The sequence below is a fragment of the Corvus hawaiiensis genome, chromosome 17, assembly GCF_020740725.1.
Source record: "Corvus hawaiiensis isolate bCorHaw1 chromosome 17, bCorHaw1.pri.cur, whole genome shotgun sequence".
NCBI classification, from domain to species: Eukaryota; Metazoa; Chordata; class Aves; order Passeriformes; family Corvidae; genus Corvus; species Corvus hawaiiensis.
In genome coordinates, this window is record NC_063229.1 from 2622269 (window position 1) to 2644931 (window position 22663).

Here is a 22663-nt window from a genome sequence, read left to right on the forward strand (position 1 = left end):
AGCCCACCCTGGAGGTGATAATAAAAACTGACTGAAACCACAGCCAGGAAATGCGCGCGCTCTAAAAAGGCAGATCCAAGGAGGAGCCATGCTAAACAGTTCCTGGAACAGGTAAACTAGCTTGGGGAAAAGTCTGAATATGCATGATTGATTATGAATATGCATTAGGCTGATGCAATAGGACAGGTGTGTAGAGGGGTGTCTCTGCAATAGCAGGTGCGCTCTTGGCTGAGCACCAAAGCACCCAGCGCTGTGACTTTTGCTTTATTGTCTTTGTCCCCTATTGTCCTTTATTAAACTTTTAAATCCTAACAGGAGAGTGAACCTCGTTTTTCACAAAAGGAGTGGGACTCCATCCAACGAGGACCCCGACGAGCACTGCAACAGAACTGCGCCGGCTCCTAAAAGAGTGACATGGGGTGAGACTATGCAAAACTGTACATCAATATGCATAAGGCTGATGCAACCACAGGGGTATAAAAGGTAGCACCACCATTTTGTGATTGAGCCTCTGGCCCCTGGCCATGCTCCCAGCACAATCCCTTTTGCTTTGCTGATTTTATAGTTCTCAATAAAATTTTTAATAACTCATTTCCATATTGGATCTGGGTTGTTTATAACATGGGGTTTCCCCCTGATCTGGGAGTCCTGTCCCCAGGCTGCACACCCGAGGACGTTTTCTCCTGAGCTGCTCCAGTTCCCGCTGGAGGGGGGAGGGAATCTGTGGGAGTGCTTGGGGTTTAGGGGTGGGAGGGAAGCCCCCCCCTCCCCCACCACCAGCTACTCCATGGTCTTCCACCCTCCTCCCAAACCCTCCTCATCCATGGGGGACACCAGCCCTCTACTGCCACATATAGGGGGGTGCCTGGGGAGGGTACTGGGAAGGGCTGGGAGGGGATATAGGGGGAGATATGGGAGGAATATGTGGGATACAGAGTCCTGGGGGGTCTAGGAGGGAGATACGGTTGGGTAGAGGGTCCGGGGAGGTCTGGGGGGAGTTTTGTGGGGCCCTGGGATGGCTTGGGGGGTATGGGCCCTACACTGACAGGTTGGGGGGGTATCTGCCAAGTTCTGGGGTGGCTTAAGGGGGCTCTGGAGGGGACTGGGACGAAGATATGGGGGGTACAGAGTCCTGGGGGTCTTTGGTGGGGAGATACGGGGAGCAGCAGCCTTCCACTGAAAGGTACGGGGCATCTCAGGGGGGTCCTGGGAGGCTCTTGGGAGGTCCTGAGGGTGCTGGGGAGGAAGATATGGGGGGTACAGAGTCCTGGAGGTCTCTGGGTGGTCCTCAGCAGGGGGACATGAGGTGAGTTACGGGATCCTGCTATTGTCAACGAGGCCGAGACTTTTAAAGGAAAAGTCAACTCGTTTATTTGTTAACCGCTGAGAGCGGGAACCCAGGATAAGCCAAGGCTCTGTGCGACAGGCCAGAATAAAACAATACACAAAAAAACGACAGTGAGACCCACAGTGAGACCCACTGGGTGCTCCCTTGGACCCCAAGTTCCGCAGGAGGACCCCTCCCCTTGGTGCAGGTAGCTTTTAAAGTCTCTGGTGCCACCGGACCGGTGCACTTTTCAATCCTCGCGCTGATTGGTCCCTTTCCTGTTCGCTGGTTGGTCTATACCTCCGTGCATTCCTCACCAATCATTTTCAAATAAGTCCACTTCATTGGTTGGCTCATTCTCCAATCACTGGCTAGGGCATCGTCCTCATCCCTTGTACACTACGAAGCAATGTACTAGAAAGTTCCTTCTATTAAACCCATTGGGTCCTTGTTATATCCCCATCCAGTGGACACATTCCACCATTACACCCGTACAGTCTTGCAATAACAATTAACTCGTTAACTGCATATCCCCAATCTTTTTAACAAGCAACTTTTAACTTCTTCTCAACCACAAAATAAACTTTTGACCATTTATTACACTGCGACAGCTCTCGGGGTCTCTGGGGGCACTTATTGGGCTGCCCTCACCTGCCCCACCCCTGCCCCACCCCTTGCTCATTCCTGCCGCACCCTTCCCCTCATCGTTCCCACCCTGTCTCACCCCTGCCTGGCCCCTGCCCTGCTCTGCCCCTCCCCTGCCCCACCCCTGCCACGCTCTCTCGCCTGTGCAGGTCCAGTGTCTGGGTGAACTGCACCGACCTGTTCCATGTGGATCGGCACCACTGGACCCCCCCTGCAGGGCTCGGGTGTGGGGGGGTTCGGGAAAGCCGGGAATGCGCCTTGCCCAGAGCCACCGGCACTGGGGACTCATGGTGGCCTGTGGTGAGACTCCCAGGACACCCCCAAATCCGTAAGAACCCCCAGAAACCTGTGGCCTTTGGAGAGCAGCTGAGCTTTCCTTCGGGACTCTTAAGGCTTCTGGGTGCTTTTTCAGGGCTTTCTGGAGGCATTTTAGGACCAAAATTGCCTTTTCATCCTCCACATTCCAGAAATAATGCCATGTCCTGAATTTATTCCAATTCAGTCAATTTAGATCTATTTTAGTTACATTTATTAAAACTTTCCAATGTGGTTGAGGCATTTTGTGTCTTTTTGAGGTGCTTTAATGCCCAAATGATCTTTTAACCCTCCACTTTTGAAATACAACATAAATATCATCTTAAGTTACTCATATTTATTCAAATTTACTCCATTTTCGTCAGTTTTGTTTAAATTCCTGACAGGAATGAGAAGTCGTCTTTACAAACTGTGGGCCTGCTGTACATAAAGTCAGATACTGAGAGGTAAAAGAAGCAATGGGAGGAACCAAAGATTCCATAGGAATTCCACTAATTGACACGGAGTGTTACTCACTCAAGACTGCCTTAAATCCCTGGACTTAGAGAAAAAGAACAGAAACACAAGGCAAAAGAAAACAGTGGGGAGGGGGGGAGAGGGAAGGGGAGAGTACACATTGGAAGGGAGTCTGTTCCTAGGCAATTCGGGAAGTCTGTACCTCTCAAGTACCTCAGCCAACGGCGAAAGACAGAGGGAAATGTGTCCAGGAAATTAGGATAAAAAGGAGGCTGGATCCTCCAACAACTTGAGAGACCCCACAGGAAATGGCCATGATCTCTGCCTTTATGCAAATAAAGTAACAGGATTTCTCTGTCTCCTTTTTGGACATAAACCTCTGGTGGCTTTGGATTAGTTTTCCTGACATTCCGAAGGGGTTTGGGGTCTTTTTTGGGTCCTTCTGGAGCGTCCCGTCCTGTCGTGACTCCGCCCAGCCAACCCCTGAGGGGACGTTTTGCTGAGGCGGGAACCGCTGGCGCACACCCACCCCCTCCCCTGGCCCAGCCAACCCCTGTGGGGAGTTTTCCCCGAGCGCGGTTTCGGCAGGAGCCGCCCCTCCCTTCTCAAGCAAAGCGGTGCGGAGGGGGGACTGCGCAACGGCAGCTGAAGCGCTTGGGAGCCTCCGAAACGGCGGGCGGGTCCCCCCAGGCCGCCCAATGTTCCTCCCCTCTCCCTCTCTTGCCGCCATTTCCCCCCCGCCCCAGCCCGTCCCTCACGGCCACCGCACTCTGATTGGCCGTCGCCGTGAGGCGCGCTGCGCTCCCATTGGTTCAGCCCTTCCCGCGCCTCCGGAGCCACGCGCTGATTGGCCGGCGGGTGAAGAAAGGGGCGGCGCAGAGCGATCAGGGCAGTCCCAAGCACAGACTCGGGCTGGGCAGAGAATGGATCGAGAGTCGCCCTGTGGAGAAGGACTTGGGGGTGTTGGTGGATAAAAAGCTCAACGTGCCCCAGCCCCTTGCACTGTCACCCAGAAACCCCCTATGTCCTGGGCTGACCTCACAGCGTGGGCAGCAGGGGACAGGGGGATTCTGCCCCTCTGCCCTGCTTGGCTGAGATCCCACCTGCAGAGCTGCCTCCAGCCCTGGGGTCCAACATCAGAAGGATGTGGAGCCGCTGGAGTGAGTTCAGAGAGGCTGCAGAGATGCTCCAAGGGCCGGAGCCCCTCTGCTCCGAGCCGGGCTGGGAGAGCTGCGGGTGTTCAGCCTGGAGAAGAGAAGGCTCTGGGGAGACCTTAGAGCCATTTCCAGTGCCTAAAGGGGCTCCAGGGGAGCTGGGAGTGGGCCTGGAATGCCAGGACAAGGGGAATGGCTTTCCATTCCAGAGGGCAGGGTTAGAAGAAATTCTTCCCTCTCCCACCTGGGAGGGTGGGGAGGCCCTGGCACAGGGTGCCCAGAGAAGCTGTGGCTGCCCCATGCCTGGAAGTGTCCAAGGCCAGGTTGGAGGGGCCTTGGAGCAACCTGGTCTGGTGGCAGATATCCCTGCCCATGGCCGGGGGGGGCATAGGATGAGCTTTGAGGTCCCTCCATCCCAGACCAGTTGGGGATTCTATGCTGAGGTGAACCATCACGCTAGGGATGGCAAATCCAGGGGGTGCCAAGCTGCCATGGCATCATGTCCATTGGGTGGTCCCTGACAAGGTCAAAGGGCAGCTCCTGACGAGACCAGGTCATTCAGTTGGGCCAAGACTGCAAAAGTGGGATGCCATCACTCGGTGCTGAAGGCTCACTGCCAGGTGCCCTGACCCTTGAGCAGCTGTAGAAAGCGGAGGCTTACGTGCCTTCAAGGCAGGGTAGCCTGAGCACACGGCTTCTGTCTCTCCTGCCTGTGGGTCTCCCCTGTCTGGGCAAGGGATGCAAGCTGAGCTGAGGCTGGACGTGACATCAGTGCGTGGCACATCCGTCAGCCTCAGGGACCGTAGAAATGGGGGGTGGCTCCCGCCAGGAAGATGCATCGCTGCCACTCACTGTGACAGACAACATGGAGAATAGAAATTTTCGGTTGCAAAATAGAGCTTAAAGACTAACTAGCAAATTAGATAAAAGAATGTAAAAGTAGACGCACAGGATGCTAAACAGAGCTGAAAGCAGTGGATAAACAGATAATAAGGAACCTAAGTGGGATTTGTGACAAAGTTATGTAACAAGGAACACCAGTGCACGCCCTAAGAGAAGTTCAAGGCAAGGTCACTTACAATTTTGGGGGCTCTCAGCAAATACGACCACCAGAGACCCCTTTAGACAACCCTCTAAGACCATAAAAGGACTTCCAGTAAGGGGCAGAGGTGGGTAAATTAGTTCTAGGAAAGTAATGTTTATGTATTAGCCAGGAAGTACCTTGTAATGAATGTGTATGATCCTGACGGAATAAACAGCTGGTGTAAAGTTTCATGACACACATCTGCTTAGAGGAGACAGCCTCTGCATGTAAATATTAGTCGTTAATCAACAGTAATACCGGCTCCAAGGAGGATCAGTGCGTGCTGTCACCACAGCCTGGCCACTTCCTGCACCTGGTCCAGCAGTACTGAGCCCGCTGGCTCGGGCAGTTTGCCATTCACTTCGCCGCTCACTCGGTCCATACCTCGCCAGCCCGGCTGTAAGGAGACTGTGTGGCTGTTGAATGTTTTGCAATGTCAGGCAGCACCGTCCCTGGTCCCCCATTATTCACAGAGTCCATCAGGTCGGCCAGCCATGATTTCCCCGTGGTAAATCTGTGCTGGCCGTTCCCAGTGCCCTTCCCTCGCAGTTGCTTGAAAGGGTGTCCAGGACCATTTGCTCCATCACCTTCCCAGGGATTCCAAAGGAGCTGATTAGCCTGTAGTTCTTCAGACCCTCCTTTTTTTGTGCCCATCTTTAAGACTGGTGTAACACTCTTTGCTGTTCTCAGGAGCCACCTTCAATGGCCAGGCTTTTTTGAAGATGACAGACAGCTCCTGTAGCTTCCTCTGGTCCTCACACCTGGTGGATGCCTGGCTCAAGAGCTCCCTGACTATTCTCCCCCTCCCCTACTGCTTCCACAGCAATGTCTGTTCACTCCTTCTGGATAACTTGATTCTTCTTCCACAATTTTTTCTTCCACATTCGTCCTTTCTGAGATGAGGTTGATCACAAGTTCCCTGCTCAATTGATCTCCTGTCAGCCAGGGCTGTGATTCTGCTTTTCACCTTGCTAAGTTATCTTATTCTAAATTAGGCCCTTGTGAGAAATAGAACTCACTTTTCAAAGTTGGAAAGATTTAATAAGGGACAAAGTCAACAAAGGCAAAAGGTAACAGCGCTGGGTGCAGAGCCACAGCTAGAGGCACGCAGTCAACAGCAGCAACCCCCCTTATATACCCCTGGGTATTGCATCAGCTAGTTACATATTTACAAATAATTTTTCATATTAAAACCTTTTCTGAACTAATTAACATGGCTCCTCGCCTGTCCCACCTTTTTAGAGCGTGTGCAGTTGTCTTTGTCTAGGGCAGTTGTTACTTTTCCATACATTCAAGAGGTTTCGATTCCCTCACTGCTTAGATGTTATCCAATTACAACCATCCTCCTACCTCAGTACAACCTTCCTGTTAAAAATAGCTCTAAACCCCAGTGAAAGTCAACACCCAGTCTCCTCCCCTCATAACAACAGAACCACTCTCACGGAGCCAACATTACAATGCACAACCCATCTGCGAAAGCCAACACTATCAAATGTACTTTTCACAGCCTCAACCCCTGACCTTCTCATCCTCAGGCAGTTCTTGAGCATTTCCAGGATCAAGAACTCCTTCCTCCCTCCTGTCAAAGGTCATAGGAAGATGAGTGCATTATCAGCTGGGCAAGTTTCAACTTCGATCACTCATCATTAATGGAAAAACTGATCTGGAAGGGAAAGGAGCTCACAGAATCACAGTTTCAGCCCTTGCCTAGGAATTGTCCCTGATCAAGCCATAGAAGCCCACAAACCAGGGACTTACATGGCTTGAAGAACAGCCTTCAAATGATCTCTACACCCCAGCTTTTACCTCCCTCAGAGTGCTCCTTCCCACAGTATGTCACACCAGCCTGGCACAGTTGCCATGCAGGTGACATCCACTGTCACCAACAACAGGACCACTTTTGCCACTAGTCAAGAGTGAGCATGGATCATTACATTTTTTCCCACATGAGATATGGAACAGAAATCCCTGTAAATCGTGCCAAGTCTTTCTGAATACGTACATACAAGCAAAGACACCTTGCACCAAATCTACCTTCTTGGATCCCTGGTGATCAGGGGCATGAAGTCTAGTGCTGTACCCCGGAGGACAGTGCTGAGTGCAGTCCTTTCTGACACCTTTGTTAGTCATCTGGGTGATGGGGCAGGCTGTGCCCTCCCACAAAAGCGGGGGAGTGGCTGATACGCCAGAGAGAAGTGCTGCCATCCAGAGGGACGACAGTTCAACGAGGGTGACAGTTCAATGACAAGTGCTGAGTCCTGTCCTTGGGGAGGAACAACCACAGGCACCCGTATCTGCTGGGGGCCACCCAGTTGGAAAACTAAAGTTTGGCAGGGTCCTGCTGGACACCAGGATGCCCATGAGCCAGAAATGTGCTCCTGCAGCAATGCAGAACAGCGTCCTGGGCTGCACTGGGAGCTGTGTCACAGCCGGCGGAGGGAGGGGATCCTTCCGCTCTGCTCCACACCAGTGAGGGCAGCCCTGGAGTGCTGGGCCCAGAGCTGGGCTGCCCAGTACAGGAGACAGGGACAGACTGGAGAGAGTCCAGCACAGGGCCATCAAGGTGATGGAGGGACTGCAGCATCTCTGCCATGAGGAGAGGCTGAGAGAGCTGCGACTGCCCAGCCTGGAGCAGAGCAGGCTCAGGGCATCTCCTCCCTGTGGACAAATACCCGGGGGGAGGCCGCAGAGGGGATGGGGCCAGGGACAGCCCCAGGAGCCACGGGCACAGACTGACACATAGGAGGGGCCCTCCGAGCTCAGGACACACTTCTGCACTGGGAGGGTGGCCGAGCACTGGTGCAGGTGCCCGGGGAGGTGGTGGAGTCTCCATCCCTGGAGAGACTCAAAAGCCACCTGGACACATCCTGGGCAGCCGGCTCTGGGTGGCCCTGACGGAGCAGGGGGCTGGGCAAGGTGACCTCCAGAGGTGCCTCCAGCCTCCCCCAGCCTGAGATTCTGTGACTCGGAGAAAAAACAGGTTGCAGTTTCCTAAGGACAAATGGAAGAGCTCCACACATGGCAGGATTCTCCTGCCCTCACCAAAGTGGTTCATGTCACGTGTCTCCCATCTGCAGATTCCTCCCTGGAATGAGGATGCCCCTCAAGGTCACTCCTTGAGGCTGACAGAAATATTTGCCCATGGCCATTGGTTTGGGTGAGAAGCATCAATCTTTAATTAATAATAGGTTTTGCTGGCTTGAATATAACTGCTTCCATGTTGCTTCAAATATAATGCACTATAGTGGAAGTTATAGTTCTCTGTACTGGGTAGTCAAGAACTCTGATAAAGATCTTTTCATTTAATCATGATCATTTTATTTTTCGATAAATCACTTTACTTTTCTATAAATATATCCTTCATCCTCTGGAACACAGTTGTATAAAGGTTCAATTACACCTATTATCCTACAATCCTACAGTTACACCTGCAATCCTTTAAACATAACCTATGGACAAAATCTGAGGCTACGACTGCTGCAACGACTACACCTATTATCCTACAATCCTACAGTTACACCTGCAATCCTTTAAACATAAACTATGGACAAAATCTGAGGCTACGACTGCATCCAGCTGCACCCTGGCTCCTCTCTGACAAGCCTAGGAAGTAAGGAGGTCCTTGTGACTCAACGGGAGCATCTCCTGCCTGCTCCCTGCACAGCTCTCCAGGTTGTCCTGCCGGTCTCGGGCCAGCTGTGACTGCAGCAAGGACACCTGAAAGAGGCAGAAAGCCCAGCTCAGTCAAGCCCACGCGGGCAGGAGCATCCGCAGCCCCACGGTACCGGCTGTGGGGGCAGACACAGCCTCCAACTCCAGCCCTCACCAACACTCTGCCCCTGGGGAAGGGGAAAGGAACAGGCTCCCACACTGCCCCTGAACAGAGCTCAGATGATCAACAAGTCCAGTTCACGGCTGGCAAACCCTTCCCTCATACAACCCTCAGCCACCACAGGTCTGGGAGAGAGAGTTCCAACAGGATTTAGGAACCCAGCTCTGATTCCCAAAGCATGCATTCGGGCCACTGACCCCTTTCTCCACGGGCTGTGCCTCAGCACGAGGGCTGCAGCTCCCCTGAGCTACTGGAGGACTCTTGTCTTTCAGAGGTTGATGCATTTTGCTGGTCAGACTGGGAGACAGGCAATGTAAAGTAGTGTGGGGGAACACTCTCCTAAAAGTTCTGATTCTCCTCCCTTCGTGTTCCACCTGCACGTTGGATGGGAGAAAGGGTCACAGAAACCTGTCAGCAAACATGGGGCAAAAGGACCTCTGGACATCAAGGCGAGGAGATCTCTGCTCAGAGACCCTCAATTGCACCAGACAACACTGGGGGCAAAGAGCTCTCGCTGGGGGCTGTGCAGGAGAGGCCAGTGTGTGTGCGGGGACACGGGGCCAGGGAGGGAGGCAGCGGAGTGAAGGTGCCTTTGTGAAAGCCATGGGCTGCCACAACAGAGAGAACAAACAAAAGGGTGCACCCACAGCAGGGACAGGGAGAGGCAAGGAAACAAGCAGAGGACCCCAGAGCACTGCCTGGGCACACGTGTCATGCTCCAGAGGAGCCTGAGGCTCTGCAGAGGCAGCGAAAGCCCACTTTACCTCAAAAGTTCTCCTGAGCTCACGCTTCTCTGGCTTGTCTTTTGCTGCTGCTGCAACCTGGTCCCGCACACATTCCACACCCTTCCTGGAGCGCTCTGACAGCCGCTTCCCTTCTGCTCCAACAGCCTGCTGGGAATTCAGAGAGGAGATGATTCCCTTATTTCAAACACCACAAGAGCTGTCCCTCAGAAATCTCCATCTCAGGAAGCATCCTCAAAGCTCCAGCAGTGCAGCTGCTCTTCAGCCCTTGCTACAGAACTCTGCTCACTTCAGTCCATCACTCTGCTCACCTGCTCCATTCCTTTTTTCCACACCAAATCCAACCCCCACCTGTTGCCTCCCCTTGCCTGGGCACGGGAGAAGCAATTCCCCATGCCCAGCTTTTGGCCTGGAGCTGATTTGAACAGCAGCTCCAGAGCTGCATCAGTCGTTCCAGGCGTGCCAGCAAACAATCTGGCAGCCAATGGTCTCTGGCTGGAGCCAGGCAGACACACAAGGCTGCCTGCTGCAGCCCGGGCTGCTTTGCCCCAGCAGGCCTAGACTGACAGGGATCTAGAATCCCACCTCTTCATGGGAAACTTCATTGGAATCACTGAGAGACGTTGCAGTGCACTGAAGATCAATGCCAGTGCCTACCTGGAGACGAAGCCTTTCCTTCAGGATGTCCAAGTCTTTCTTCAGAGCCCCTTTGGAAATTTCACTCTTGCTCAGTGCAGCACTCAGGACTTGAGCGGTCTCTTGCCATTCCTTCAAAGCAGCAGCCCCATGCTCCAACTGTTCCTGCTTGGCTTCCCTGTCCACTTCCAGTTGTTGGGGGTTTTCCTTATGAGTTCGCATCTCCGGTGTATTAATTTCATTCTTCTTTTTCAGATCTCCCATCTGCTCCTCGTACAGTTCCCGTTCACGCTGCCAAAACAGGGAGGTCACTCATTCCCTCTCTCGGTGTGCTTTTCATACCAGATCGGGACTCCTGCCACAGGCAGGCAAAGGCTGCCCCTCTCTCTCTGCCTCTCGGGATGCCTCAGACCTTTGCTGGGGCCACCCTTGACGCTGAGTCTTTCCCAGCTCACTCAGCCCATCCCAGCTCCCTTTCTGCCCTTCCCCGACCTCTTGCAGCTCCACTCGAGTGTTCCTTTGGGGAGCAGCTGCCAGAACTGCAGCCAGGATTCCAAGCCCATGCTAAGCAGGATTTAGGCAGTGCCTAAATGAGGATGTGCTCTCCATCAGGGAGAAAGGGAAGAGCAAACACCCCCAGCAATTCATTCCCTGCAGTTGGGCTGACAGGAGTGGTTTTTGAGCTCTCCTGTGTAGAGTTTCCATGGCACCATCCCCGAGAGCCCCACTGCCCTCTCTTGGAGCAGCAATGGCCACATCAGTCTGTCATTCTCTGCTGCCACTCAGGACGAGTTCTCCCCTTGCAGGCACACGTCCTTATCTGCATCAGCACTTTGCTTTTCTCTCTTTTCTCCCCACTGGCTGCTCTCTGATGGCCAAGGCCAAACACCTTTCTATTAACAGCAAACTTGGCCTTCTCACCCCTCGTTCCAGGTCCAGGTATTTGAAATCTGAACGTGGGTTTGGACACGAGGAATTGCCCAGACCATGCAATGTCCATGGAGCCAGTGTGGACATTGAGAACTACAGCTTGTAGGGCACAAAACTCCAGCATGGAGGAGAACCAGCAGCCTCAGCACTAACTGGCTTTGACATGACTATGACATCTTTTCCTCCTTATTCAGAAGAATGCAATTTGACAAGTTCAACTGCAAAGAGGTGCTCCTTAGAACTATTAACACAAGGGCCAAACATAGCTAGGAAATGGCCCTTCATGGCATCTGCCGTTCTCACCAGCACATCCTTCCTTTCCTTCTCCAGGCTCTCCAGTTTCCTCTGCAGAGGTGCCACCTCCTGATGAAGAGTCACAGCCTCTTCCTTCAGGGCAATGGCCTCTTTCTCCAGGGCAGTTTCTCGAGAGGTCTTCTGGTGTTCTGCCCTCCACATCGCTGCAGCAGGAAGGAGAAGGAGAATGAGAACAGCAAAGCAAAGGCAAACTGATGTGCATCCTGCAGGGACAACAGCACTGTCTTCTCAGCCTGCCTGTGTTTGCCAGCCCCTAAGGCCACAAGGGCTTCCAAAGCTGACAGAAATGAAGGAGAAAAAAGCAGGAATCAAAGGGGTAAGGTTCAGAGGAATAGGAAAGTGTCTTTGCTCTTGGGCTTGTGCAGAGTGAGCAATCCAAGAGAGACAAAGGAGCGGGGATGCCTGTGCAGCCCTGCTCCAGAGAGGCCAATAGCCTGGAGGCTCTGGCAGGGCCTGGAGTTGGGGGGAATCGAGCTGAGGCATCCAGCTACAGCTCCTCAGCACAGACACAGCACCTGAAAGGCACCACCTGTGCACGGGATCAGCCATAGCACAGCCAGATGGCACTGCCAGCCACGGCATCTTTCTCGAGAAAACGCTTTCACTGGCACTGGATGGATAAATCTCCTGCTGGTTGTTCTTCCCCTCTGCCATCTCTGGGCACTTTTGCTCTGCACGGGATCAGAGATCCCTGCTGGCGAGACAGGATGGGGCAGTGGGTGCGAGAGGAGAAGCTCTACCTTGCCCACTTTCCTCCAACTCCTGCTGCAGCTCCTGGTTGCGAGCCTTCAGATGGTCTCTCTGAGCCTGCACCTCCCTCAGCTCCAGCTCCAAAGCCGTACACTGCGTGGCCATGGCCTCTGCTCTTTCCTCAGAGCTCTGGAGCCTCACACGCAGCTCAGACACCTCAGTTTCCAGCTCCTGCTTCTCCTGAGCAGGCTGGAGAGCCGCCTTCTCGATCACTGCTTCCAGCTCAGCCTGGATCTGGAAGATGGATGCACAGAGCCTCAGGGACAAGGCTGCTCCTGAGGCAGCAGAGCAGGCAGTAGAGCAAGCAACAAAGGAGAAATGACTTCAGGCAAAACCACGCCCAAAACAGAAGGCACAGGGCCAAGGATTCCAATGGAAACAAATGTCCTGAAAACAGGGAAAGGGAGCCAATGGGCATCCTTGAGGCTGCAGCTCTGAACACCGGCTGAACTGGCTGCGGTGGAAGTGCCCTCCCCAGCCTGCCATAGCCACGTCTGTGTGCCCACATTGCTCGGTGCCCAGCACAGGCACCAACTCCATCTGGGACAACACTGCTAACAGAGGGATGGAGAAGCTCCAAAGGAGTCTGCTGCTGCTTCTCCTCCCACATTTCCTGCTGGGACCCGGGAGAGAACGGGGGAAAACATCGGCAGCAGACACCAGATCCAGCCTTGGCCTGTGGGTGCAGCAGCACCCCGGGGCAGAACACGGCAGCAGTGGATGCTGCTGGGAGGGGAAAGCAGTTGCGGCCTCCAAGCCAAAGGTGATGATGTGTGTCCCAGGAGAAGAGGATGCCAGGGCACAGATTACCTGGGTGTTGAGCGCCAGCAGTTGTCCTGTGCGGTTTGAACAGAGCTGCTCGGCCTCGTGAAGAGCAGAACGAAACTGAGACACCTGATTGTTCAGTTCCTGGTTCTTTTCTTCCAGTGTTCTGAGGCACAGGTTCTTTTCCTCCAGAGACAGAATCAGCCTAAAAGGGAAGCATGCAACTCATTACTACACGGTATCACATTTTAGGAACTCTTAGGACTCGCACCACCTCGGGGAAAACTGCTCTGTCTGATGAGGTTTGTCTAAACAACGTGGCCGTTTGTTCGTCCCCCCTGCAGTCACAGCCCAGCATGTGCCCACTCTGCTTTTATTCATGAAAGAATGGGGAGTTCCTGCCTACATGTCCTACCTTCTTCTTGAGATGGGAATGTGAATGCAGACCTAACAAAGTCTTGCAATGAAGAGATTAGGGGAGAGGAAGAGTTTTCTTCTGACTACCCAGGCTCCAAGGGGGAAAGGTTTGGTCAACATGGAAGAGACATTTCCTTGCCCCATCTTGTATGTCCAGGTAGGAGGAGCAGCACCCTACAGCCAGCGGATCTCGGGGAAGTTCCCTAAGATTTACCAGCACCCATCCTACTTCCAGCTGGAGAAACAAAGGCCGATAGCAGAAGTGGCAACAGAGCCTTGGAGCACAACCTGATGGAAGATGCAGCAACCTGCAGGCAAGCAAGAGTGCCCTGCCTTTTCTTTGTCTTCTTCTTGGAAGAAGAATCCTGCGGCACTGAAGACCGGCAGGACTTGGTCAGCTGGAGGAGCCCCGCCAACCTTGGTCTTGTTTCTTGCATTCTTTGCACAGTCAGTATTGCCTGTGACTCTGGAGGGACTCTGGAGGGACCCTGCTTGAGCCCCTCCAGGCACCTGGGGGCATTTTCTGAGGAACGATGCAACAGAGACATTCTTGGTTCTTGGGTGCCTTTGAGGGGAATCTGGCCTAGGTCAGCAATCAGGGCCTTGAGATGGTTCTGCCAAGCAAAGGCATCAGGCTGCCAGGCTGATCCAGATGCCAAAAGCTTCAAGTTACAGGACCCAAGGCGGAGCTGCTGGATGTGTCCAGCTTCTTACACTGCAGCTTGGGCAGTGTTAGCACACCCACCTCACAACAGAACACACCCCCAGAGGGAAAGAGCTACTCCAAAAGCCTTTGTCTTCAGAAAAACTCTAACTGAAGGCTTGAAAGAAAAGAAAATGAAACACAACATCCAGACAACGAGACGCGTCTGCACGGAGAGTTCAGAACTCTGCCACGTAGGAGATGCTGCCAGAGCCCCTGGCAGGTGCAAAGATGGCAAAGAGGGAATCCATTCCCACAAGGCAGAGTCCCACAGGCTTTCATTTACCTGGCTTTTTCCTTCTCCAGGGCGTCCAAGGAAGCCCGAAATCCTGAATTTTGGCGTGCCACTTCTTCCCATTGACTCCTTTCCATCTCCAAGTTCTTCAGGTGCACTTGCAGCTCCTTGTTCTGATGTTCTGCCTCCTCCAGCATCTTCTGGAGGTGCTCAACCTCCAACAGCTTCTGCCTTGACTGCTCCTGGGCCCAGCTCACATCTTGCTGGGCTCTCTGAACAATCGTTGCCTGGGACTCTCTGGAGGCTGCCAGCTGAGATGTCAACTCTCCCACCTCCAGTCAAACAGAACAAAGCAGTCAGAGGCTACAGCCACAGCCTGTCACTGTCAGCCACAGCAGAGGCTGTGAGAAAAGGCAAAGGCCAACTTTCCATTTCTCCCTGTCCTCAGAGCACCAGATTCACAATGCATACACACAACTTGTTTCAATCTCTACGTGGCCCACCAAGGGCACCTGAAAAAGCACCTCCCACACCAAGGCTAGCAAGAAGAGGCCAGCAGGAATCCATGCTGATGGTTGCTGGCCAACAGCCCAGAGGACTAGCCCAGCTGTCCAGGGCAGCAGCTGAGATTCAGCAGAGCACTGAGGGTCCTGCAGAGCAGCTGCCAAGGAGCCCAGAGCACGAGGCAGCCCCAGGGACCACCCCAGCAGCTGCTGCTCTGCCATGGAAAAGCAAGAAGGGCACAGACCCCCTGCTGGATGCTGCAGTGCCACTGCTGTTTCACTCACCTGCTTTTGTAGAGCCTCCCTCTGCTCAAGGAGGAGATTCATTTCCTCTTTGATGCCTCGTAGTTCTTCCTTGTGCCTCTTCTGCGCTGCCTGGATTTCCCTCCGAGCTTCCTGCAGCTCAGCTTGCAGCTTTGCCTCGATGGTCTGGCAACAAAATGCAGAGCAACTTCCTGGGACCTGCCCTCAGGCTCAGCTTTTCCCACTTGCTGTCTCAAAATCCCATTCCTTCAGCGACTTCTTTTGGCTTCTCTACCCACCTCTGCTTCCATTGCAAGCCTTCCTTCCCGGGCCTGAGCTCTGGAGCTTGCCAGGCTCTGTGCTGCCAGGGCCTGAAGCAGCCCTTGCCTCCTCACTCCCAGCACCTGCCTTTTGTGCCCTTGCCACTGCCCTGCACTCTGTTCCTTGCCTGCTCAGACTTACCTGCCCCTTCTCTTGCTGCTCTTTCACCTCCTGCCTGAGCTGCTGCACCTGCTGGCAGGCTCGGCTTAGCTGTCCCTGAGTTTGGAGCAGTGTCTTTGATAAAGAATTCTTCTCCTTCTGCTTTTCCAGCAGGACCTGCACAGAAGGAAAGAGCAGAGGGCTTGACACTTGCCCTGCAAACTCTGTGTGGCAAGAGGCAAAGACTGATGGGCTCACGCGCTCTCAGAGCACTCGGCTGCTGCTCCCCTGAGCCACTGTCTGCCCTGGGGGGACACAGCTTCCCACGAAGTGACTTAGAACACAGCCCAGGAGACATCTCTGGGTTGCTGTTCAGAAATACTCCAGGCGAGTCTTTAAAAAGATTTTTCTCTTGTCAGCGTTCCTGCTGCGCCCTCCCTGTGCCCACAAAAGAAAAGTCCTACAAACTCCGTTTGGCTATGGACACCGACCAGTACACACCAAAAGAGGACCCGTAAGAGAACAGTGCAGATCCTCCGAGGTAAGTCTTGGAAAAACAGAGCACAAGAGCAGCACAAAAATCCTAACGGAAAGCTGATGTTTCTGCCTGGCTTCCTAGGAGAGGGCTCATTCCTGGGCCCAAAGATAGCCCTGTTCACCTTTCACCTCCCCAAATTCAATGTAGAAGACATAGAGGGCATGCTCCACACAGCCCCATAGCCTGCCATCTCCCACAGCTCCAGCCTTGCAAAAAATCACACCAATTCTCCTTGCACAATCATTACCTCTCGCTTGGCATTTTCAAATCTAGTTCGTTCCTCTTCTCTTTGAGCCTGCAGGGTGGCAACTTTCTGCCTCATCTCAAACAGCACCTTCTCGTGCTCCTGCTCTCTCTCTGCCTTCTCTTTTCCCCATTGCTGCAGCGTCTCCTGCATCTCTGCATGGTGCCTTTCCCGCTCACTTGCCTGCGGAGGAGAGGAAAAGTCTTCAAGTTGCAGTCCCCAGGCAAGCTCCTCGCTGAAAACTGTGAAGCTTCATCCCTCCCACAAACCCCAACCTGAAAAGACAACAGCACTGGCTCTCTGCTCTCCAGAAACCGTGTCCTGTCAGGGAATTTAAAAGGAGGCTCAGCAGGTGCAAGAATCACAGAACCATGGAATCATTTCTGTTGGGAAAGACCTGCACCAGCATTGAGTCCAACCATTCAGAAAAGGAGGTGTCACCTTCTGGCACCCTGATGCCCCAGTCACAAGGACTGAAGGACCGGGGCCTGTTCCATTTGCTTCCAGCCCAAAGCTAATCCCGCTGTCCACCCTGGGAGCACAGCAAGACAGGAACCGAGTTCCCACGCCTGCAGCCAGCAGCACTGTTGGCATCTGCTCCACGCTGGCATCTGCTCCGTGGCAGGTGGGACTCGGGGAAGATCCTGCCCTGGGCTGCCACGCTTTGGGTGGGCACTGCCCAAGCTGCTCTGGAACTCGTCTTACGCCCTCACGGAAGCCGTGGCTGCATTTACTGGCCCAGCACCATCCTGGGGGTCTTCACGCGCCTCCGAGTCCAAGCCGCCGCCTCTCCTGCCCGGCCCAGCAGTGGGAGGCCTCTGGCAGAGGATTGCTGCCCTTTCACACCCTCAGGCTCTGCTGGTGCTAAACCAGCCCCCAGGGCCGGCTTGGACAATTCAGAAGCCTATTGTCACCTACCAGGTCTTGCAGGAGCTTGTTTATTTCCACCTGCTGAGCAGTTCCCTGAAGCCTGAGGCTTTCCTGACACTGCTGCTCTGCCTGCAAGAGCTGTTGCGCTGTGTCTTCCTGCTCCTGCTTCCTGAGAGCTCTCTCTGCTTCCAGCTCACGTTGGAGGCACTGCACTTCTCCTGCAAACATGACCAACAGCAAGATTCAGAGTCTTTACTGCCTTTACTGACTCAGGCCCTTCCAGTGTCGGCGTAGGAGGGCCCTGCCTCCAGCCCCAACGCTCCTCAGAAGCCCTGCAGACAGAGGAGGCTTTACAGCAGCTTCTCTAGGCAGGGGCGGCACCACAAACAAAGCACACGAGGTTCTCACCTTGGAGCGCCTCCTTGGCCTGTGTGACTGTGAGCACTTGAGCCTCCAGATGGTTGCTGGTGATCTCCAGCTGAGATATCTGCTGCTGAGCAGCAAACAGGCTGGATTCCAGGCTCTCCTTCACTGACCTACAGGTTGCAAATACGGAGAGACATGAGCTGCTCGCTCCTGACACTCCCAGGCAGTTATTCCAGGACAACGTGGCTCAAGGTCCCCAGGCCTGAGAATGCAAAATGGCTCGCATGGAAACTTGTACAGAGAAGGCCCATTTGTGCCATTTCAATAGCAAAGCAGGGCCCTCTGAGGGAGTGCCCAGGCCTTCCTTATGGCCTGGCACAGCACAGACAGCCCAGCCCAACGTGACCTCAACAGCCGAACCTTCAGCTGCTGTTCCTGACCTATGACCCTGGCTAGCTGTGCCCACACAGGCTGGGCTGACGAGCAAAAGCCCAGCCTCTGCTCACAGCCCTTCTCTCATCAGCACTTCCAAGCTGCTCTGCAGGGGGACAGAACAGACTCTCGTCCTGGCTCACCCCTGACTTGTTAACTCTCTTCATCATGGACATAAAGGTACATAATTTTCCAGACACCCTGTATTTAAGAGACTTCAGAACTACTTTGCATGATACAGTAAAATCTCATGGTCGTGGCAGCACTTGTAAAAATTCAGAACACTATGTTGCCTGAACAACAACTACCTGAATGCAGAGACTGCAGTTTAAACTCCTGCATGGTCAAGGAATAGACTTGCCACCTTTATTTTAGTGTTGCCAGCTAAGCAGGCAGTAGCCCAAGTCTTGTCCTTCTTTGGAGAGTGAGAGGGACCATCCAAAAGGACCTTGGCAGGTTTGACAGGTGGGTGCCCATCAACCCTCAGCAAGATTCCCGAGGGGTTGTCAACAATTCCAAAGAGGTTTCCCTGCCGCTCTCTAACCAGCTCTAGGTCCTGCCTCACACTTCTCAAGAGTCTGCTTGGAAGCAGAAGGCCCTCAGCATTTTCAGCAGGAGCCTCTGGCTTCCCCCTGAATGGCAGCGTGCTACTGCCAACATCCCAAGGTCAGAGCCTGGAATTCTGAAGCTTCAGTTCTGAAGATCAGGATTGTGTCAAGCTACTTAGGAAGGAAAGAGGGATCTCAATCACCTCAATGCCCAGAACAAGGAACTAAACCCAAGAAAAACATGAGGTTTCACTCAACAGCTGCATGGTTTAACTACTACTCAATTCAGGGCCGGGTGGCTTGCTTTTGACTTCCCACATGAGTGTGCTGGGCGGCACAAACAGAAGCCCAAGGCTCACGACAGCTTTGCTGGCTTTAGATGTCAGAAAAATAACCTTCACATTGTGGCATATTTCTTTTTCTTGAGACTTCCATTTTCTGTCCATGCAAGGTAAAAGCATCTGGAAAGGGTCTCCTCCCTGCCTTTACCTGGTCTCTGCCAGCTGCTTGGAAAGGTCTTGTTTGTGACACTCCATGGCTGCCAGTCGGCCCTCAAGGGCAGCCTTCTCCTGGCCCAGCAGCTCCTTCTCTCTGCACACCTGGGCCAGTTCCTGGTGCAGCTGCTCCAGAGCCCTGCTCGACGACTCTTGCTCCTGGGAAACCTGGAAGCAGGACAAGGTACAGCTCAAGCCCTTCCTCAGGAGCCCTGTGCAGAGCCAGCCAGTGCCACCTCGCAGGCAGCCAGAGGACAGGGAGCTCCTGTGCTCTGGGCTCAAAGTTTCACAGCATCTGCCCTCTGCAGCTCCCATACCCTGGGCTGCCAAAAGCCTCTGGCACTGTTTCCTTGGAAGTGCTGTGTCAGGCCCTGCTGGCTTGCCTGGCACCAGATTGCTCCTTCCCGAAAAACATCCCTGCCCCAAATTCTGTGTGCTCACCCAAAAATACTGCATCTTCCACAACTGCCAATACACTTTACTCTAAGCACCAGCAGTGCAGCTGCTGTTCAGCCCTCGCTACAAAACTCTGCTCACTTCAGTCCATCACTCTGCTCACCCCCACGTGTTGCCACCCCTTGCCTGGGCACGGGAGAAGCAGATCCCCATGCCCAGCTTTTGGCCTGGAGCTGATCTGAACAGCAAGCTCCTGCACAGCCAGCCCAGGGACAGGGAGCAAACTCTCCCTCTCCCAAACTTCAGAGCATTCCAAACGGGAGCAGGGCACAATGTGAGCAACGAAGCCCAGGGGGAGAATGAGCCTTCAAGCACTGCTGAGGCCTTGAAACTCCTCCAACTCTTCTTTCCTGACACCACGGGCTTGTGGCTGCTGGGCTGGCTGGCAGCAGAGAGCCAGCTGCTCCCACCTCCTGCTGGCTCTGCAGCGGCTGCAGCCACAGCAGCTCCAGCACGGTGCCCTCTGTCTGCTCTGGAGCAGAGGAGATGCCAGCCCTGGGAGCAGCGCTCAGGGCTTGCCTGGCTTGGGGAAAACGGCTCAGCTCACAGCTGCTCCTCTGCTTTCTGAGGGACATGTGCTTTGCCAAGGGCTGTGTTCCTCCCACCAAGGAAGACGCTGTTCTCACCTGTCCAGAAGTCAACCTGCTGTGCTGGGCAGACTGGGGAGCATCCACTCTAATGGTACCCGAGAGATAAACTTTCCTAAAGATTCTCTGGACACTCCTCCCTTCAGGTTCCACCTGCACGTTGGATGGGAGAAAGGGTCACAGAAACCTGTCAGCAAACATGGGGCAAAAGGACCTCTGGACATCAAGGCGAGGAGATCTCTGCTCAGAGACCCTCAATTGCACCAGACAACACTGGGGGCAAAGAGCTCTCGCTGGGGGCTGTGCAGGAGAGGCCAGTGTGTGTGCGGGGACACGGGGCCAGGGAGGGAGGCAGCGGAGTGAAGGTGCCTTTGTGAAAGCCATGGGCTGCCACAACAGAGAGAACAAACAAAAGGGTGCACCCACAGCAGGGACAGGGAGAGGCAAGGAAACAAGCAGAGGACTCCAGAGCACTGCCTGGGCACACGTGTCATGTTCCAGAGGAGCCTGAGGCTCTGCAGAGGCAGCGAAAGCCCACTTTACCTCAAAAGTTCTCCTGAGCACACGCTTCTCTGGCTTGTCTTTTGCTGCTGCTGCAACCTGGTCCCACACACATTCCACACCCTTCCAGGAGCGCTCTGACAGCCGCTTCCCTTCTGCTCCAACAGCCTGCTGGGTATTCAGAGAGGAGATGATTCCCTTATTTCAAACACCACAAGAGCTGTCCCTCAGAAATCTCCATCTCAGCAAGCATCCTCGAAGCTCCAGCAGTGCAGCTGCTCTTCAGCCCTCGCTACAGAACTCTGCTCACTTCAGTCCATCACTCTGCTCACCTGCTCCATTCCTTTCCACACCAAATCCAACCTCCACGTGTTGCCTCCCCTTGCCTGGGCAAGGGAGCAGCAGATCCCCATGCCCAGCTTTTGGCCTGGAGCTGATCTGAACAGCAAGCTCCTGCACAGCCAGCCCAGGGACAGGGAGCAAACTCTCCTTCTCCCAAACTTCAGAGCATTCCACACGGGAGCAGAGCACAATATAGGCAATGAAGCCCAGGGGGAGAATGAGCCCTCAAGCACTGCTGAGGCCTTGAAACTCCTCCAACTCTTCTTTCCTGACACCATGGGCTTGTGTTCCAGAGGAGCCTGAGGCTTTGCAGAGGTAGCAAAAGCCCATTTTACCTGGTCAAAAGTTCTCCTGAGCTCAGTGGTTAATTCAGGCCTCTCGGTCTTCTCCTCGTCTAAAGATGCAAATGATTTCTGAAGTTCCATGCTGGTGTCTGAGAGAAATAACAGCTGCTTCCCTTCTGCTCCAACAGCCTGCTGGGTATTCAGAGAGGAGATGATCCCTTATTTCAAACACCACAAGAGCTGTCCCTCAGAAATCTCCATCTCAGGAAGCATCCTCAAAGCTCCAGCAGTGCAGCTGCTCTTCAGCCCTTGCTACAGAACTCTGCTCACTTCAGTCCATCACTCTGCTCACCTGCTCCATTCCTTTCCACACCAAATCCAACCCCCACCTGTTGCCTCCCCTTGCCTGGGCACGGGAGAAGCAATTCCCCATGCCCAGCTTTTGGCCTGGAGCTGATTTGAACAGCAGCTCCAGAGCTGCATCAGTCGTTCCAGGCGTGCCAGCAAACAATCTGGCAGCCAATGGTCTCTGGCTGGAGCCAGGCAGACACACAAGGCTGCCTGCTGCAGCCCGGGCTGCTTTGCCCAAGCAGGCCTAGACGGACAGGGATCTAGAATCCCACCTCTTCATGGGAAACTTCATTGGGATCACTGAGAGACGTTGCAGTGCACTGAAGATCAATGCCAGTGCCTACCTGGAGACGAAGCCTTTCCTTCAGGATGTCCAAGTCTTTCTTCAGAGCCCCTTTGGAAATTTCACTCTTGCTCAGTGCAGCACTCAGGACTTGAGCGGTCTCTTGCCATTCCTTCAAAGCAGCAGCCCCATGCTCCAACTGTTCCTGCTTGGCTTCCCTGTCCACTTCCAGTTGTTGGGGGTTTTCCTTATGAGTTCGCATCTCCGGTGTATTCATTTCATTCTTCTTTTTCAGATCTCCCATCTGCTCCTCATACAGTTCCCGTTCACGCTGCCAAAACAGGGAGGTCACTCATTCCCTCTCTCGGTTTGCTTTTCATACCAGATCGGGACTCCTGCCACAGGCAGGCAAAGGCTGCCCCTCTCTCTCTGCCTCTCGGGATGCCTCAGACCTTTGCTGGGGCCACCCTTGACGCTGAGTCTTTCCCAGCTCACTCAGCCCGTCCCAGCTCCCTTTCTGCCCTTCCCCGACCTCTTGCAGCTCCACTCGAGTGTTCCTTTGGGAAGCAGCTGCCAGAACTGCAGCCAGGATTCCAAGCCCATGCTAAGAAGGATTTAGGCAGTGCCTAAATGAGGATGTGCTCTCCATCAGGGAGAAAGGGAAGAGCAAACACCCCCAGCAATTCATTCCCTGCAGTTGGGCTGACAGGAGTGGGTTTTGAGCTCTCCTGTGTAGAGTTTCCATGGCACCATCCCCGAGAGCCCCACTGCCCTCTCTTGGAGCAGCAACGGCCACATCAGTCTGTCATTCTCTGCTGCCACTCAGGACGAGTTCTCCCCTTGCAGGCACACGTCCTTATCTGCATCAGCACTTTGCTTTTCTCTCTTTTCTCC

General features: G+C 53.9%; 1 protein-coding gene and 1 long non-coding RNA gene across 2 annotated transcripts in view; both read right to left on the reverse strand.

Annotated features, from left to right (window-relative positions):
• LOC125334965 (centrosome-associated protein CEP250-like) overlaps window positions 1-19007 on the reverse strand; it is a 39274-nt gene extending 20267 nt beyond the window's left edge. The window contains exons 1-4 of the mRNA XM_048322204.1: window positions 18961-19007; window positions 17534-17661; window positions 17174-17343; window positions 16259-16438 (exon numbers count right to left, since the gene is read on the reverse strand). Of these exons, the coding sequence (XP_048178161.1) occupies window positions 16259-16438; window positions 17174-17343; window positions 17534-17661; window positions 18961-19007 (525 nt within the window). The remainder of the gene's footprint in view (window positions 1-16258; window positions 16439-17173; window positions 17344-17533; window positions 17662-18960) is intronic.
• LOC125334853 lies at window positions 8345-10373 on the reverse strand. Its single transcript, XR_007207261.1, has 3 exons — window positions 10214-10373; window positions 9578-9706; window positions 8345-8698 (listed from the first exon to the last, which is right to left on the reverse strand). It is a non-coding gene; the product is annotated as an uncharacterized LOC125334853 (long non-coding RNA).
• Window positions 19008-22663: the final 3656 nt, after the last annotated feature.